Source organism: Trypanosoma grayi (genome assembly GCF_000691245.1).
Source record: "Trypanosoma grayi strain ANR4 Tgr_209_V1, whole genome shotgun sequence".
NCBI classification, from domain to species: Eukaryota; Euglenozoa; class Kinetoplastea; order Trypanosomatida; family Trypanosomatidae; genus Trypanosoma; species Trypanosoma grayi.
The window spans coordinates 1-17,607 of NW_008825828.1; the positions used below are offsets into that span (position 1 = coordinate 1).

General features: G+C 51.9%; 7 protein-coding genes across 7 annotated transcripts; all 7 read left to right on the forward strand.

The window, feature by feature from the left end:
- Positions 1 to 803: 803 nt before the first annotated feature.
- On the forward strand, positions 804 to 1,613 carry DQ04_02091000 (putative nuclear lim interactor-interacting factor; the record flags this gene model as incomplete). The annotated part of the gene is made up of 1 exon (XM_009311498.1): positions 804 to 1,613. One exon carries the CDS (start codon positions 804 to 806, stop codon positions 1,611 to 1,613), a length of 810 nt encoding a protein of 269 aa, XP_009309773.1.
- A 1,592-nt stretch (positions 1,614 to 3,205) lies between these two features.
- DQ04_02091010 (mushroom body defect) lies at positions 3,206 to 10,846 on the forward strand (the record flags this gene model as incomplete). The annotated part of the gene is made up of 1 exon (XM_009311499.1): positions 3,206 to 10,846. The coding sequence occupies one exon, from the start codon at positions 3,206 to 3,208 to the stop codon at positions 10,844 to 10,846; it is 7,641 nt and encodes a 2,546-aa protein (XP_009309774.1).
- Positions 10,847 to 11,090: 244 nt separating this feature from the next.
- On the forward strand, positions 11,091 to 12,302 carry DQ04_02091020 (putative zinc finger protein; the record flags this gene model as incomplete). The annotated part of the gene is made up of 1 exon (XM_009311500.1): positions 11,091 to 12,302. One exon carries the CDS (start codon positions 11,091 to 11,093, stop codon positions 12,300 to 12,302), a length of 1,212 nt encoding a protein of 403 aa, XP_009309775.1.
- A 518-nt stretch (positions 12,303 to 12,820) lies between these two features.
- Positions 12,821 to 13,042, forward strand: DQ04_02091030 (protein kish-A; the record flags this gene model as incomplete). The annotated part of the gene is made up of 1 exon (XM_009311501.1): positions 12,821 to 13,042. The coding sequence occupies one exon, from the start codon at positions 12,821 to 12,823 to the stop codon at positions 13,040 to 13,042; it is 222 nt and encodes a 73-aa protein (XP_009309776.1).
- Positions 13,043 to 13,497: 455 nt separating this feature from the next.
- DQ04_02091040 (putative NADH-ubiquinone oxidoreductase complex I subunit) lies at positions 13,498 to 14,295 on the forward strand (the record flags this gene model as incomplete). Its single annotated transcript, XM_009311502.1, has 1 exon — positions 13,498 to 14,295. One exon carries the CDS (start codon positions 13,498 to 13,500, stop codon positions 14,293 to 14,295), a length of 798 nt encoding a protein of 265 aa, XP_009309777.1.
- A 732-nt stretch (positions 14,296 to 15,027) lies between these two features.
- Positions 15,028 to 16,146, forward strand: DQ04_02091050 (protein G2; the record flags this gene model as incomplete). The annotated part of the gene is made up of 1 exon (XM_009311503.1): positions 15,028 to 16,146. One exon carries the CDS (start codon positions 15,028 to 15,030, stop codon positions 16,144 to 16,146), a length of 1,119 nt encoding a protein of 372 aa, XP_009309778.1.
- Positions 16,147 to 17,000: 854 nt separating this feature from the next.
- DQ04_02091060 (60S ribosomal protein L30) lies at positions 17,001 to 17,318 on the forward strand (the record flags this gene model as incomplete). The annotated part of the gene is made up of 1 exon (XM_009311504.1): positions 17,001 to 17,318. The coding sequence occupies one exon, from the start codon at positions 17,001 to 17,003 to the stop codon at positions 17,316 to 17,318; it is 318 nt and encodes a 105-aa protein (XP_009309779.1).
- Between the last annotated feature and the right edge of the window lie 289 nt (positions 17,319 to 17,607).

Genomic DNA, 17,607 nt, shown 5'->3' on the forward strand with positions numbered 1-17,607 from the left:
TCCGGGGGGGGGGACTCCGCAGGATCCTTTTCTACTTACGCGAAGCCGTGTGGGTTGTATTGTTTGCGTGCGGCGCGGTGTGTCGTGTGATGGGCGCCCTTCTTATAAGTGCACAGGTGTTTCTTTGAAGGGACGGGTAAATGTTTTTTTTTTTGTTATTGGAGTGCATTTTGGTTTCTTTTCAACAATCTGGGGCTTTGAATGAAGCTATATAACTCTTATGCGACTGATAGCTGCAAATTAAAGAAAAAATGCCCCATTCGCAAAGAGTTATTTTTTGGTCGTTCGTGATAAAAAAAAAATTATTAATTAAAAAAAAAGGAATAATATTTTTCTGGTTTCTCCGTTGTGTTTGCCCGCCCTTACTGTTATGTATAACATGCACGCATGTAGTTATTGGGTGAAATCTTACTATAGTCTCTTGTTAGAACAAAAAAAAAGGTGGAATTGTAATCAATGATCGTTTTTTAAATCAAACAAGTATTAGTTCTATTTTGTTGTCTTATTTTTGAGACCTAGTTGTTTTTTGGTTGAATCACTCCGTGTTGTTGTGATAACGATCTTCGTTTGTATTGTTTTCGTAGCTGTCAGTTTGTTGGGTCAAAGCTTTCTGTAACTATATTAAATCTCTCTTTCTCACGCATTGGTGAAGTTGTTTCATTGCTTCTTCTCCTCCCTCTTTTTAGCCTCTTTAAGTACTCTTTGATATCAGTGTTGTGCGAGCTGTCTCTGTTTCAAACGATCGCCGAGTGGACTTTGTCGCACTTGTTTTCTTCGTGATTTTGGCAAACAAAAAAAAAAAAATGGCGTCGGCGCCTCGTCAGCGGATACGTGGGGCCTCCTTTAAGCAGGAGTATCAGTATTCGGTCTCACGGCGACCTCGCCAACGTGCTCCTTCAATGAATCAAGAACTTAGCAGTAAGTGGGTTTTACCCGAGCAGGAGCATAGGTTTAAAGGCAAACTGACTCTAGCTCTTGACCTTGACGAAACCTTGGTGTATGCACGTGAAGGTCCTCTTTACGCACGTCCTGGGCTTGATGAGTTCTTCAAACTCTGTAAAGAAAAATGTGTTGAGGTTGTGGTGTGGACAGCCGGTCTTCGAGCATATGCTCAAGCAATTATACGGAACATTGACAAGGAAAGAGTGGTCAGCCATTGTATATACCGTCACAGTAAGTGGTTTACAGGATACTCAGGATATCAAAAAGATCTAGCCGCTCTTGGAAGGCCTCTTGATCGGGTGCTTATAATTGAGAACACCCCTGACTGCATTCGGGGATATCAACAGAACAGTATCCTTGTAGAAGATTATGAGGGTGGAGAAAGTGCCGATAATACTATTCCTGCCCTCATCGATCTTATTCGGAGCTTGTGCGATAGTTCAATGACTGTTCCTCAATTTGTGACTACATGTCCGATGCTTAAACATGGCCCAATTCAAACGGATCTTGGGGACTTTATCAATGCTTACAGGCTGGACGTGGGTGTGTGGAAGCCAGGAGAGCATGTACGTGTCAACCGTGATTTGGCACCCCTCAATAGTCAGGCGGCACAGTCTAGCGTTCAGAATAACACTTCAGTTGCCGGAAGCAACGCAGCTGGCGCACGCTAATGCAGCGTGAGAAATGAGAACAAAAAAAAGTACGATATCAACTGGAAGATAACTGTCGTGTTTTCCCCCTCTACCTGCACCAATTCTTTTATTGATAGCATGAGTAGTATTCTAGATGACTGTTTGCGTTGACTCTCTTCGTCCAGTGCTTCTGTGCGAAGAAGAAGATTGTTCAGGGTTAAAGAAAAGAAAGGAGACGAAAAAAAAAAAAGAAAAAAAAGAAGAGAAAGAGCTAAAGCGTTGTAGACTTCATCTTCTTCAGCATAAAGAAAACTATATCTCTGCTTTCCCTCGCTGTTGTTTTGTTTTCACGAATCAAAGAGAAAAGGCGAAAGAGACGAGACTGATGTTTTTGGTTATCTTTGTGTTGAAGTTGTACGGTCTCGATACCGATTCGTGTAGTTGATTGAAGAAGATGGTGGGGACAATCGCGTTCTTGAAGTAAAAGGGGACAAAGAGGAACGGTACGCAACCATTTTTCATGCCGTACAAGGCTGGAAGACCACGAGCTCGGATTGTGTTTCGTCGTACACTTGCGCGGATATGTTGCCGGCTATGTGTGATTTGCTTCCTTAGTCAAATGTGGATTTCAATGAGCTCTTCTGACGCTTGAAACTTGCTCGTTGGAAAATGGGCTTTTCGGAAGGTGGACTGTGAACAGAACTTATATTGCACAGCTTCAACTGTTCCTACCAATACAAACATCACGCTGATTGACTTCTGCAGGAGTTGTAGCGTTTTTCCTCTTATTTGGTTCAGAGTACTCAAAAATTGTCGTTTATAGGAGAGGGTGGTGCATTGCAGAGCTTCAGTTCTTTCTTTTGATTGTTTCTTTTATTATTCCTCAAGTTCAACTCTTTTGCTGTCTGCTTTGCTCTTTTTTTTTCTTTTTTGTTTTGCTTTGCTTGCTCGTAGAACAGATTCCAAATGAAAGGGAACTGACTTATTCAGGAATGCATTTGAAAAGTAGCGAAATCAGTATTATGTTGCTGGCGAGCGTTTGATGTGCTCAGCTGCTCGGACAGGCGGTGAAAATGTGCATGGCCTGGTATTAGCCGTGTTGAAGGCATTTTGAAGAGGTGGTTGGAAATGCACTTCCCTTGTATGAGAATGGGAAATAACGAGCACCTTAATATCGCTCTTGTCGTGGGTTGACGGCATCATTCTTTATCCGACGGTTGCTGCAAAAACGGGTATCGTGGTTGTCGCCAGTGTGGGTCATCAATGCCGTTCAGAAGACTGGTTGGTTTCTCTATTTTTTCTCTTGGAGAAAAAAAAACAAGAGAGAGAAATGTCTTCGCTGATCTTATTCTTCTGTGTTTCGTTTTTTTTCCTGCTTTTGTATTTGTTGTTTCGTCTTTTGAGGATACATTTGTTTCTTCACATTTTTTTTTTGCGTTCATTCAAATTGCAATGTTTTACATTGACGTGTTTTTACCAAAGGGCAGTACACATCTTATTGCTGTCGTAGTAGACGAAAAGTGGCCGTACCTTTGGCGCCTTTTTTTAGGTATTGGTCCAGTGGTGAGGCACTTCAAAATTTCATCTGCTTTTACTGTGGTGCTCCTGGCTCATAGATTGGCAACGCCTTGATGGACCCTTTGCCGCCGCCCTTGGTCTTGGATGCCCAAAGCAGTGGCGCTACCTTTGAATGGGAGGCTCTTACTTCGCTTCCTTTTGATGATTGGGAACATGGTAAGCTTACCTCAGGAGTTCGTGAATGGGTGCAGAAGGCGTCCAATTTTTTATGGAGTCCTGATGATGAGCATTTTATTCAACCTCAGTATACAACGGCTGTCTTGCGTCTGATGCGCGTAATTGCCACAACATGTTCACGGGACTTAGATCGTCTTAATGAAGAGAGGGTAGAGTTGGAGCGTTCTGTCGCCTCAGCGCGTGAGGCGGAGGAGACGTTTCGGGCTCGTGCAGACCTTCTGCAGAGCGAAAGTAATCAGCTCCGTGCAATGTTGGAGCAGAAGGAGGGGGGCCAAAGTGAAACCGAAGGTGTGGTTTCCCCGCATCACCATAAATCTGCGATGCGAGGGGCACGTGATGCGAGACGTTTGAAGGAGGAATTGGAAAAGTCAACGCGAGATGTGGACCGCCTGCGGCGAGAAAACAAGGAGCTGCAGCAGGCTCTCCAACAACGTAATGCTGTTAAGACACAAGCTGAGAGAGAGGATGAAAAGTTTCGTCTCGAGTACAAGCACCTTGTTGCAAAATACAAGCGACTCGTAGAAAAGTCTGAAAAGACGGAGGAGATGCTGCGAGAATACCAGCGTTCAGAGAAGTCGAAGCGGCATGATGAAGAAAGTGAACTGCACCGTCTGCGGCAGAAGGTGCGGACTCTGCAAAAAGATAACTATGACCTTATTCAGTCACGTGACCGCGCAGAGGAACTTTGTGAGCGACGGGAGTCAGAAGCGCTGCGGGACATGACGGAGCTTCAGCAGCTGCATCGTGACATCGTCGATGAGGAGAAGCAGCGATGCCAAACTTTAACGGAGGAGCTGCAGCGTGTTCAGCGTGAGGCAGATCGCCATGTTGAAGAATCCGTCTATAGTCTACAGCAGATGCTAAAAGAAGCCGAAGAGGAGAACAATGCGCTGCGTCGGAAGTTGGAGCGTCATGCTACATCTTCTAAGATTTACCAGGATGAAATAACTGAGGATAGTGACGCCGCTGTGCGTACCGTTTTATCGGCTAGCGGGAGCTTTTTATCTTTTCCGGCTAATTCCTCCCCTCGGTCCAAGATGGGATGTGATAGCCGTACCATGGAGAGGCTCGTAGTGGAACGACAACGCCTTCAGCAAGAGAACGATCGTCTGTCAACAGAATTGCAACAGATGGAAGTTCGCGCAGAGGCACGGGATGCGGAGAACAACAAGATCCAACGCCTCCTCAAGGAATACGAGCGCGGTGATGAGGGTATTCGCCGTCTCCGAAACGAACTCGTTGAATCCAACCGATCGATGGAGCTTCTTCAGGAAGAAAACGCGCAGCTGCGAGAAAGGCTAAACGCGATGGAGGACTCCTTAACCTTTTCTACCGCACTACAGGAGTTGTGCGTACGTATTGGCGTCACACAAGAGGAAATTGATCGTCTGCGTCCCAAGAACTCATCATTATTCAGCGAGGTAGGAATGCTGCGGGAGGAGGTCGCCACGCTAAAGGATGAGGTTGAGTGGCTTGAAAAGGAGCGGCGTCATTGGATGGACAAGGTCCGCCTGCAGCCACTGCTTGACACGAAGCTTCGGCTCGAGTTGGGCCTTTCACCCGAACAACTAAAGCAGCTTGACCACGTAGTGGATCAGATGAAGTCTGGGAGACACATCGTTGAGGAGGACGAGGGAAATTACAGGGAAAAATACTTCCAAGAGCTGCAGCTCCGCCGGAAGGAGATGGAACACTTTAATGACTTTGTCAGGCAGAGGATTGAAGAGGCCCTGCGAGAGGCGCTCGGAAAGACAGACTTTAGTTCTGCCCCAGATGCGACTTCAGCGCTGCAGATTCTGCGGGATCGCGTTGACCTTATTACTGTGCAGCCAAATATGGAAACCGGACACGAGGCGCCGAGTGACGCAGTGCGTCTGCGGGAGCAGCTGAGAAGTGCACTTCAGCTACTGGAGCAGTCGGAACTTACCATCAAAGATAACGCAACATCACAGGTAGTGCTGCGGGAGCAACTGGCTGCTGTAACAGCGGAGCGGGATGTGCTGATGGACGAGCGTGATAAGTACCGCACCGCCGTTTTTGACGCACTCGGTGTCTCAATGCCCCCTCCTCCGACTGAAGAGCAGCGTGGACAAGAAGCTGTGGAGGGACTGTTCTCTGCCACGGTAAGTGACGCCCCATCTCAGACGTTATCGCAGGCGTTGCGGTGTGAAAACACGGATGCTATGCGGTCAGGTCCGCTCCTCTCCATTTCACGTACTTTTGAGGAGCAGCTGCGTATCAAGGATGAACTCATCGCCTCTTTAAAGAACGCCGTCGAGAGCGTGAGGGAAGAAGCGGCGCAACACCGTGAGGCAGAGGCAAAGGCCACACGGCGTTTACAGGAGACATCTGCGCTGCAGGAAGATTTGCGTAACCAGGTCTTGGCCACTCAGCAAATCAACGAGGAGCTCAACGGGAAGCTAGTGGAGCAGCAGAAGATACTGGAGGACCTGCAGGATGCAATGCGCCGCATAGATTCCGGCAACACGCGAGAGCTCCTTCAAAAGATTGTCGTGCTTAGGCAGCGTGAAGGCAAACTTTTACAGCGTTTGCGTTGCGTGATGGAGACACAAGAAGAGGCGTCGCGGTCGGAGCAGGCCATGCGGGAATATGTGAACACCACCTTTACTTCCCTCAAAGGCGCACTAGAGAACACGTCGACCGGATTTGTTCTTCAGCGGTCTTCTAAAGGTACATGTGTAGAGAGTGGCATTCTCGAGGAAATGCAGCAGCGACTTGATAGTGCGCTGCGTGGCAAGCTCTTCAAGGAGGACAGCACATACCTTCTTCAGCTTAGGCAGACCTACCATTACATGGAACAGGTGGAGGAGCTAAGTTCCCTACGAAAAGATCTGAAGATTCGACAGAAGCAGATGTCTGAGATGGAGATTGAATTGGGTGAGCTGCGCATCGAGTTGGACCGCTCACGAAAGCTACAAGATGCATCATCAGGGGTTCACATTGGCGATCCTTCGCAGGCTGCAAAATTTGAGACAGAAGCCACAACCTGGCGGCAGAAGTGCAGCCTTTATATGAAGCGCTACGAGGACAAGGAACGGGAAGTCTCTACGCTTGAAGCCGAACTTGAGGATACTCGAGGAGAATTGGCACTTCTGCAAGAGCACTTGCACAACGGTTTTGGGGGCAAGGCGGGGCTTACAACGACAACCAGAGTGGCGATGACAGCACCGCTCCAGAAGCAAGAACAAGAACAGGAACACGAACAAAAACTAAACGAAGAAGAAGAACAACAACAACAACAATTACAGTCTTTGCCAGCCGAGGCAAATGATGCGGGTGACAGAGTTCAGCAGCTCGAGCGCGATGTTGCCCGCCTCAAGTCTATCAACCTTGGTCTCCTGCACCATTCTATGGATTTGCAGGGCGACTGCAAGCGCCTCAGTATCCAGTTGGAGGCAACGAAGCAGGAGCTCTCTCTGGTGCGTGATGCGGGAGACTCTCGAACGGTGAGTGATTTTGTTTCCGCCGCCATTCGTCAGCATGCAGCACTGCGCCGCCAGAGCGAGTTGGCGCTTCTTAGGGCCAAACGGGCTCGAATGCAGCTATGCGCCACGGAGGCAAATCTGCGTGTGACCGCAAACGAGGCGACGACGTACAAGCTAAGTGCCTTCCGCCTCTACCGGAAGTACGTTGCACAAATGGTTTCTGTGCTGGACTACGTTCGCTCTGTGCAACGCGACCTCAAAGGCTTCTTGTCCCCGCACCGTGCAGAGATAATGCACTTGCGTCTTCTCGATGTCACCGCGGATCTTGAGCGTGGCCAGGTCCGTCAAAATGAGTTGGCAGCCCAACTCGCCAAAAGCAACGGAATGGTGAGCCTTCTGCAACAGCAACTGGATCTGGCCAAAACGAAGGATGAAGATGAGCATGCGGATGCACTTCACTCTAAGCTGCTCGCTTCCCTTTCTGCTGTGCGTGAGAAGGACGCGCAGCTTGCCGAGTTACGAGAGGACCAATGCTACATCCAGCAGAAACTAAAGAGGGCTGAGGTGTACTCACAGCAACTGACAGAGGAAGTGACACGTCTGGAGTTACGAGCTTCAGGCGTTGCCTCTCTGGACGAAGACGTCGTGCAGAAACTTCTTCAGCTGCAAGAAACGGTCTTTGCGAAGGCGGAGTCCCCAGCAGTTGTCATTCAACCAAGCGGGGTTGGTCCACAATACATGGATGATGCAGGCACCGACACCGCCATTCGCGAGTACAAGCAAGCACTGGATAAGCAGGCGGAATTGACAAGGGAGTGTGCCTCGCTCAAGAAGCGGCTTGGTGACGAAGCAACGGAATGCCGAAAGGCCCAAGCCGTTACAGACACTTTGAAGGAAGAGGTGAATCGCCTACAGGAGCGTTTACAGTACGTTCAGCGGCAGCTGGAGGAAGAGCGGCAAAAGGCAGAGGAGCGCGAGCGTCGGGTGATACGGTCGCATGAGGCACAGGCAGAAGTTGCACACCGTGCGGCGGAGCACAACAGTCAATGTCTCCGGGAAATGCTGCACAACAAGGAGGGGCGCATTAAACAACTACAGGAACAGCTTCAGGCGGAACGGAGAAAATACCTTGAGTATCAGCTGGAGGAGGCTGCGCGGATGGAACGGCTGCATGATCACCTTTTCAAGGAGAACAACGCTATGGTGGAACGTTTCCGCGAGGCGATCAGCGGTGTGGCGGAGAACTACACATTCACCAACACGGCCCAAGGTGCGGGTGTGGTGCCGCCCGACGGGGTGGCGGAGCAACTTGCGCTGCTCACGAGGGAGACGTTGCGTCTCAAGTCTGAGCTGAAGGATGCGCGTGCGACGAATATAATGCTGGAGGGGCAACTCAATGAGCAGGTCGCCAAGGCGCAGCCGCAGTTTCTGATCTCTCACCAAGGTGGCCACCAAACGCAGCAGGGAATGCCGGCGGTGGAGGCTTCTGTCGTTGGTGTTGTCAATGACCAAAATGCAATCATAGAGAGCCTGCGGCAGCGGGAGTTCAGTTTAACTCGTGAGCTGCAGCGTGGCATAAGTGAAAGAGAGGTTCTTGAGAAACAGTTGAATGAGCTTCGCCACGTTGTTGTAGAGCAAGGTGGCGTGCTGAAGAGCGCAGCCGTTGCGGGGACAACAACGACGACACTGGGGTCAGTGGTGGAGCAGGAACTGCGGGCGCAGCTGACATTTGTAGAGAGTCAACTCTCGGAGGCGCGGGTGCAGCTGGAGGAAGAGCGGCAGAATACGCGTCGACTGCAGGCCGACACTACCCAATGGCGCGCGCATCTCGACGCGCTGCGCGAGGAGGTTGTGGCGCAACAGGCCGACGTGGAGCGAGCGCGGCGGCTCGTCGCGATGAATGACAGTCTTAACGCCGATATTCGTCTTGTGGAAGAGCAGAATGAAAAGCTGATCATGGCTACGAACATGCTCAAGCAGCGGCTAGTCGAGGAGGCCCAACAGCGTGGAGACGCCTCGCGTAAACACCAGCATGAGCTAGCATTGGCGCAGCGCATGGGGTCCATTCAACTGGAGTCGACGGAGCAACTGAAGGCTGTCACTGAGCGGCTGCGGTCGATTCAGTGTGAGCTCGAAGAGAAGGTGCGCCGCGAGGAGGAGGCACTCAAGAAGCACGAGGAGGCACAGCGGATGGCCTACGAACTGCATCGACAACTGCAAGAAAGGGAGCAGGAGATACTGCGACTCAAACGTGAGTTGGCTTCGTGTGGGTCGCCGTCTAACCGGGGTGTCACGAGGGGTGGCCGAGAGAAAGGGACACAGGTGCTGCAGTCAACTTCCCAGGAGGAAACAAAAAGCTCCAATGATCTGAAAGTGCCTGCAGAGGCAGCAGAGCCGGCGATTGCCACTACCGGTGGTCTCCCAAAAGAGCAGCAGCCAAAGCAACAACAACAACAGCAACACCAGCAGCATGAGAAGCAACGTCCTCGCTCTGCCGTGGTGCAGTCACCTATGCGCGCCCTACTAACTGATGTCGACGCTAATGCCCTTGCCCAGCCGCAGATAGCAGCATTGCTTAGACGTGAAGTGGAAAAGGCACAACGCGACAACCTGCACGAAATTTCTTCGCTGCGCGCCCTCACCCATCGCCTGGAGAGCGATCTGCAGGAGGCCCGCGATCATCTACGTGGGGAGCGTGAGACCAGTCGCTCTCTTCGGGTACAGATGCAGAATGCCCAGCGTGAGCTTGAAGCAAAGGAACTCGCCATTACCCGAGAGTATGCAGATCGGCAGCAGCGCCCTGAGGAATCTCGGCAGGTAGTTGCCGAAACAGAGAAACCGCCAGCCACAAGTGTTGACGCCAATGCTGTTAGGCTTACTGTACCGCAAGGAGCAGTAGGTTCAAAGTTGCATAACCACCTGCAGCGACTAAGGGAGGAAAATGAGCAACTGAAACGACAGGTGGAAAGGCTGAAGAAACGTGTGGCGGCGTTTGACGATGTGGCTGGAGAGGCAGAACGATACAAAACGGAACTTGCGGATCTGCGCTGCCGGCAGAAAGAGTCAGTGGAACCAATTCATGTTGCCTCCCCCCTTGATATACGTCACCATAAACGAACGGTTCTTCGCCTGGAGAATACAATTGATGAACTGAAGCGGGAGGTGAGTGTTACTAAGGAGGCACAGCTGCGCAATCTCCAGCGACGCATAGATGATCTGACTGGCGATAATAAACGCCTGACTGCAGAGTTAAGCCGCTATCAAGCAGCTACTGCAGTCATGCCGAGCTCAGTTCCGCTCAGGACGGAGAAAATAATTGACCAGTCAGCTTTGGAACGGGAGCTGCTTGAGAAGAACAGCACCATTCTTGACCTGCGCTTTGAACAGGAGACTCTTCAACTGAAGGTTGGACGCTTGGAGCGGCACATCCAGGATATACTTCAGGTGGACTCTACAAACACGAACCGCACAGGAACTTTTAAGCAACGGGGTCGCGTGGAGGCATTGGAATCTGTTGTGGAGAACTTGAAACTTGTGGTGGATCGACTACAACACGAGAATGGTGTGCTCAAATCCAAAAGTGTGAGCATGTCAAAGCACATGGATCTCCTACGGGAGCTGCGAGAGCTTCGCGCAAGTGAGCGGCAGCTCCGCGAGCACACGGAAAAGCTGACGAGGCGCCTGATGGGCTCTGCAGCAGGCGGTAGCGCCATGTGCGAGCAGCAGGCTAGACTTCAGCGGCGTCTGCAGACGGCACAGGCCACAGCAGAACAGTACCGTTCCGAAGTAATGGAGTTACAGCAGCGGCTGGACGATCGCCAAGAGGGAGAGGGTGATGATAGCGGTACTCTGTTGCCTGGGCAAAGAGGTTACAGTGATCCATACTCTTCCAGGGACCGTCGATCTGTGCAGCCGCTCGATTTGTCCGCCGCCTCTGACTTGCCACCTCCACTTCCTACTCCGCCAGTCACTGAGGCCACGGGGGACTCAGCAGGCTATTCTGTACACGCGTTTTCAGGCAATTCCGCGTTGTTGCACCCTCAGCAAGAGCAGCATCACACTGATCAATGAGTATGGGGAAATATCTTGTTGATCCTCTCACTGTTTTTTTTTCCCCGTAGTTCTCCCCTCCCCCCTCGTGGTGTACACGACGACAACGAAATGGCTTGCGTTACTCGCTCTGAAGGAGGGCCCGTGTAGGTTCCATCTGGTGTGTATTGTCCATTTTTTTATTTTCCTTTTTGAACCGCGTTTTCTCTTTCGCTTCTTCGAAGGAAGTGGACAATAAGTACATAAAAAGTGACGAAAAAAAGTAATGACCACGCGGCGCATCGACTTCGGCAATCTCAATGATGGCATTGACTGGGCCAACGCTCTTCCTCCACATATCGTTTCCCAGCAGGAACTACAACGCGCATCTCAGGCAAGACCAGCGGAACGTTCCATGTTTATGCGTTGGCCTATCCCAGAGGCGAGCTTCCCTCTTCCTCCATCGGTTAGACGCAGAAGGGAAATGATGATGCGTGTGATGGGAACGTCAGACGTGCAGACCCGAGGTGGTCGTCGTACTTTTGGGGAATTGAGCCAACGGCAGATTCAACACGAATGGGATCATGAGCCACTGAGTCAGACGTTCCCTCAAAGACGCCAGCTCTCCGAGCCTTTGTCTTCACAACGATTGCGGAGAGAACGCGCTGTGCAACAGGTACAGCAGCGACGTCCCCAACAGCAGCAACAGCAGGCCTCAAGTGTTGATGAAAGTATTGCTGCCGTTACTCAATTGGCGAATACAATGTTGGGCCGTCACCACGTTGAGGCGGTGCTGGCATTCGATGAGTTCGTGTCAGCGAATATGCAGGTAGCCCAGATGGCGGCGGAGACCGCCATGGCCCTTTCAATGCAGCAGTCTATGATGCCCACCCCTGGGACGGTGGAGATGAGTGGCAATGATGCTGAAGAAGAGCCTATGAATTATACCCGTGTTGTTGTGTCGGTGCGTGGCTCCTCGTCGTCCCCTCCGCAGGTTACAACCACTGTGCAGAGAGGTCTCCTTCGGGCCCGTCAACGGCCGCGCCACATCGGCAGCAGCGGATCCGACTATGACATTATTACAGGTTTCTCGCGTGTACCACAACTCGCGCAACTGGGCGCTGGCGAGGCCCCACGTGCACAAATTGGCGGCAATACTGGATGGGAGCTCAACGACTTCTCGTACGAGAACCTGCTGGAGCTAGACAACGCAAAGGTGCCCACTGGCCTCCCACAACATCAGCTCCGTGGGATGAAGGCCGTGCCGTACTCAAGTATGAAACGGTCAGCGGATAAAATGAGCAGCACGACACGGTCCAGCGAGGAGCAGGAAGCGTGCACTATCTGTCTCGAGAAGATGACGCAGGGGGCTATGGTTCTCCCGATCGACTGCGGGCACACGTTCCACCATAAGTGTATTATTCGGTGGCTTGCACGTAACAACTGCTGTCCAACGTGCCGGCGTGAGGTCCCGCGCAAAGGCAGAGCCCTCCAGTGATGTGTCTGAATGAGCTCTTTAGTCGTATTACTATGCAAATCGTTTTTTGTTTGTTTGCTTGTTTGTTTACGTTTTAAAAAAGTTTTTGCTTGCACTCCACGCTCTTTCCGAGTTTATAAGGCGTTGACGCGTTTTTGGAGGTCTTGTCTTGTTGGGCGCTACAGTGGAAGACAAGGTGGTCTCCGTGTGTGTCGGTGTCCGCGCGGCGTGGTCGCTGCGGTGCTTTAATCGTCGATACACCAAAACAGGGCAAAGAGGAGGGGGAAGGGGCCAGCGGCACATTTCAAATTTACATATACCTCATTTTTTTTAAATCATTACTTTGAAGCGTTTTTATTCACTTGACTTTCTTGTTTCACTCTTGCGTTGTTGTTGTTTTTGCCCGCCAATTCACGCCGCGTGGCATAGCCAATTGTTTGGAACTCCNCACTTCTCTCTCTTCCCGTCCCACTCCACAGTCGCTGCAAAAGGCCTCTTGTAGGTTTAGAAAGCAAAGAAAACACAATAGACGGGGTGCAATGAGCGCCTTCTTCGACTTCGAGACTGTCGCCTATGTGCTTCTGCTTGTCGTATGCACCGCGACGTACTTGCGGCAGTATCGCCCCACAATTTTTCACCGCGACCATAAAGAGTTGCACCGCAAGTTCCTCTACAAGTGCAGTGTGGTCGGAGATCGCCTGTCAGTATGGGTGGCGTTTGGCTGTGTTGTGATTGCGTTGCGTATGCTGTTTGTCTACTGACAGATTTTCTTTTCTTTGGAAGACGAGGAGAGTGGTGTCTCTCTTCCCCCCTCCCCTCTTGCCCTCTCTTTCCTCCGTGAGGTGGACTGCTCTGGGGGCGAGCGGGGGCCCCTTGTGACTGTTCAGACTTGTCTTGCTTCCGCTTCTGCTCCTCTCTCCCCTCTTCAGCTGGCGACTTCCGCCGGCGCTGAGTTGCCGTCGCCCGCTTTGCACTGCTGCGTGTACTGTTCCTGTGGCTGCTCCTCCCTTTTCGCTCTTCGTGCTCACCTGTAGGGCGCCATTTTTAAAGTTTCCGGTAGGAAAATAAGGAACGAGAAGAAGAAACAAGAGTCGCGCCGGTGCTTCGCCTTTCTTTGCGCTGTAGGGTACTTGAACTTGGGCCGAGCGTCATCTATCTACTGTGGAACGCCGGGGAAGAGCTTCAAGGAAAACAAAAGTAGAAGTGTGGGGGGCGTATGCGCTGTTCACATCCCCTGCGGACTGCGCTGCGCCGCACGGTCGCGCTGCTCACCATTAGCGACGAGTATATACCACGCGCCTTTCCGGTGAAGTCGACGACGGGCCTGGCAGGCGTTGCAGTGGAGCCGCTGTGGAAACCGAAACTCCTCGCCGCGGCGGCGGAGTTGCAGGCGTTCTTGACCACCTCTGACATCCCACCAGAGACGACGTACTACAACATTGCCATGACGCTGGTGAAGCGCATCAATCACGGCATCAAGGAGTGCCAAGACGACTGGTGCACACTTGAGAAGCGGTATTTCTGGGGGTGGCCGGTGGAGTATATCCTGCAGGTGACGTGGCGGGAGCTAGAGACTGCACAAAAGTGGAATGAGTGGCGCTTCTGGGAGCTGGACCCGGAGCAGGTGAAGAAGGTCGCGCGCGAGGACCAGAATATCGGTAGGGAGGGGCTCGGCTACAACAGCCCCTGGGAGCAGGTCGTGCGGGAAGACTTCGACAAGCGCAAGAAAGCGCTCACGCAGGAGGAGATGGCAGAGTTGAAGCGCATGGATACAGAGCGCATGGCGCGTGAGACCGCCGCCTACAAGGAGCGCAAGGACCGCATTCGCGACGACTTGGAGAAGGCGCGTGGTGACATGCTTAAGAAGTTCCTCAACAAACGCTTCGCCGTGGACAAAGACCTCCAACGTATGCAGCCTGGCGCCCGCTACAGTGGCAAAACATCGGAGGACCTCATCGCCGAACTCAAGTCGTCGGTACAGAACAACCCGCAAAAACAGGATCCAAAGAAGTGAGAGACACAAAAACTGCGTTTCACACTTGTACGTATTCTTTTTTTAGCTGCAGATTGTATTGGTGTGGTCTCCTCTGTGGGCCTGTTGCGCGCTTTAGAGAGTGGGCCGCCCTCTTTGACTGCTGCGGGAGGGAGATGAATAGGGAGGCGTATCAACCATTAAGGGGCTGGCTGGGTCGGTAGTGTAGGATTGGGTGGACTGGGAAAGTTGCGCGTAGATAGTGAATCAAGGAGTGAGAGAGAGAGTGTGTGTGTGTATGTAGTCTGTGAGAGAGCGTAACGTGAGCACACAGTGTGGTATGATCTTTGCGTACAGGTGATTTGAGAGCGCTACAGTATCGTCCTTGCCTCAACCAGCACCGCCCTTGTCGGTAATAGAAAGGGATTGACTGTGTACAACACACGGCACGTGGCAGGGTGGCGGAGAGGCTGTACCGTTGTGCGGCGATGCTGGAATGGCGGTAGCATTCAACGATGTATCGTTGCGGGCGTTTGTGGTGGTTTTTTTTTCTTTTGCACTCTGCTGCTGGCAAGTCAACATTCGGCAAAGAGGACAAACGGCTCGTGGGCTCCCGTGTTTCTTTCTGATTTCTTTTTTCGTTTTTTTGCATAGCATAGCGTTGCTTGCTTCTTTCTTTCCTTTGTATTTTTTTTTTCCTTCGTTATTGCGAGAACTAGTGGTGCATCTGCGCATTATACAACAGCGTCGAAGTGAGCGGAAAGGAGTCGCACAATGCCGTTTTCGGTGAGCACGACGGAGTTTGTGCCGTACGACGGCGCCACCCGCCGAGTCGATGCAGCAGCGGCAACGTGCGCTGTTGCAGCTCCCACCCCGTCTGACGTGGAGAGCGGCGGCAAGTCGCGTGTTTGTGTGGCGTTCTACGAGGCTGCGCAGTGCCCATACAGCAACCGCTGCGAGCACGCCCACCACTTCTCCGAGTTGAACAGCAACACACAGAACAAACTGCTCGAGACAGTGCCAGTGGAGAGCATTCCGCGCCACTTCATGGCGCCACACCGCAACAACAATGCCGACCATGCTGTTTTTCATAAGGGGCACAACATGAGTGCCACGCGTGCCGCCACGTGTGGCGAGAAGACGAAGACCGCCGGCCACCGCCGAAGCGGCAAGCGGTCCACCCGTCTGCACGACCTGAGCGGCAGCAATGCGTGTGATATCTCCCTGTCGAGCCTTGCGTCCAGCACTGACAGCTTCATCCCACGCAGCGCACAGTCCTCCAAGGACGCGTCGCCACAAAAAGGCATGAGACGTGACGACATCGCGGAACCCTTCCGCATACGTCTCCCTGCGCGCTGCCGTTACCCGCACCGCAACACACCCGGCACGTACTACGATATCCTCGGCGTCCCCCGCAGCGCGACGCAGGAGGAGATTCTCGCCAGCTACCGTCGCTGGCAGAGAGAGTACAAGCGCGTGAAACAGGTAGACCAGCAGCGCGCCGATGCGCACGACAACGTTGTTGTGGAAGCCCGCAATGTCGTTGGCCACCCCGTACTTCGCGCGGAGTACGACCGCACGCTGCCCAGCTTCTGGGGCGGCGTCTCCGCCACGCTCTACGACACCACCGCCACCGCCACCGCCACCAACAATAACCTCAGTGGCGTCAAGAATAATATTAATAATAACGGCATCCACAGCAGCAGCAACAACACCAACAGGGATGCCATGCGGGGGAATACCACTGCTGCCTCATCGGCAAACTCCTCGCGCTCCGTCAACGTTGACAACTCTAATGTTTACGTCGCCTCCATGCGGATGGTCAAGAGCAATTCGAGCGTCGACATGTTGTCACTCAATGCAGCGGGGCTCGCCGATGACGGCATCTGGTAACGGACCTTCGGGTGGGCGAAAGCAATATAAACGAAGAAGACGGGAATCTATTTAGTTTTCGGGTGCTTTACTCTTGAGGCGTGCGGTAAGAGTAAACGGCGATGCAGGGAAAGGAAAAGCAAAAAAAAAAACGGAGCTGGTGAGAGACCGCGTATAATGATGATATGCTCGGCGCCCTCCGTCGTTGATGATTCTGTTTATTTGTGGAGAAGGATGTGTTTTTGTTTTTGTTTCTTTCTTGTATCACTTTTCACCCTACTTAGTTGGGCGTCCTTTGAGAGGGCGGCCCCATTCATCTTAGACTCATTTTTGTTCTACTTCTCAAACGTTTTTTTTTTGTTTTTCTCGTTACGTCCCTCTGATAAGTGTTTCTCATCACTTTGCCTGGACGTCTTTCTTGTACCGATTGTACTTTGTTGTGTTTTTTTTTGGTTTTTGTCGTCTGGGCATCGGCGCATCTCCCCCGAACAGACACTAGAACTGATTCTTACTTCTCTAGACACACACGCAGCCCACATGTGCGCATACGCACACGCACGCAAATACTCACTCGAGCAAATGGATCACTTATTGTAGATTGAATGGAAAGCGACTCAAAGGGCAACCGTCGTCACATGCACCGCCTGGTGCTGAGGACACCGAATGTATTCCCTCCTCCTCCCTCCACACAATACAGTGCTTTGTACACGCTCGCCTTTTCTCCTCTATCTCTCCCCCCGCTTGGTTTTGCGTTTATTGGCATCTTGATTTAGCCTCCTTTACCCGCACCAAGATGGCCAAGAAGTCGAAGTCTAAGGTGGACACGATCAACACCAAGATCCAGCTGGTGATGAAGTCTGGCAAGTACGTGNAAGATGGCCAAGAAGTCGAAGTCTAAGGTGGACACGATCAACACCAAGATCCAGCTGGTGATGAAGTCTGGCAAGTACGTGCTCGGCACACAGCAGACCCTCAAGACCCTCCGCCAGGGCCGCAGCAAGCTTGTTGTGATCTCCGGCAACTGCCCGCCGATCCGCAAGGCGGAGATTGAGTACTACTGCACGCTGAGCAAGACGCCCATGCACCACTACACCGGGAACAACCTTGACCTCGGCACTGCGTGCGGCCGCCACTTCCGCACCTGTGTGATGTCGATCACTGACGTGGGTGACTCTGATATCACCTCTGCGTAAAGTCCCTGCAGGCGCGGCGAATATGAAAGAGAGGCTCTTTTAATTTTTGTTTTGTTTCTGACATTGTGTTTGGCATCACAACCAATTTTGGCCTTCGATGCAATGCAATTAGTGTTGGCTTCTCTCATCTACTTTTCATTTTCATCCTCATGGGTTTCTCTCCTCCCCATCTTTACTCGTAACGTGCAGGATCCATAGCGCCAAGATGGCCAAGAAGTCGAAGTCTAAGGTGGACACGATCAACACCAAGATCCAGCTGGTGATGAAGTCTGGCAAGTACGTGCTCGGC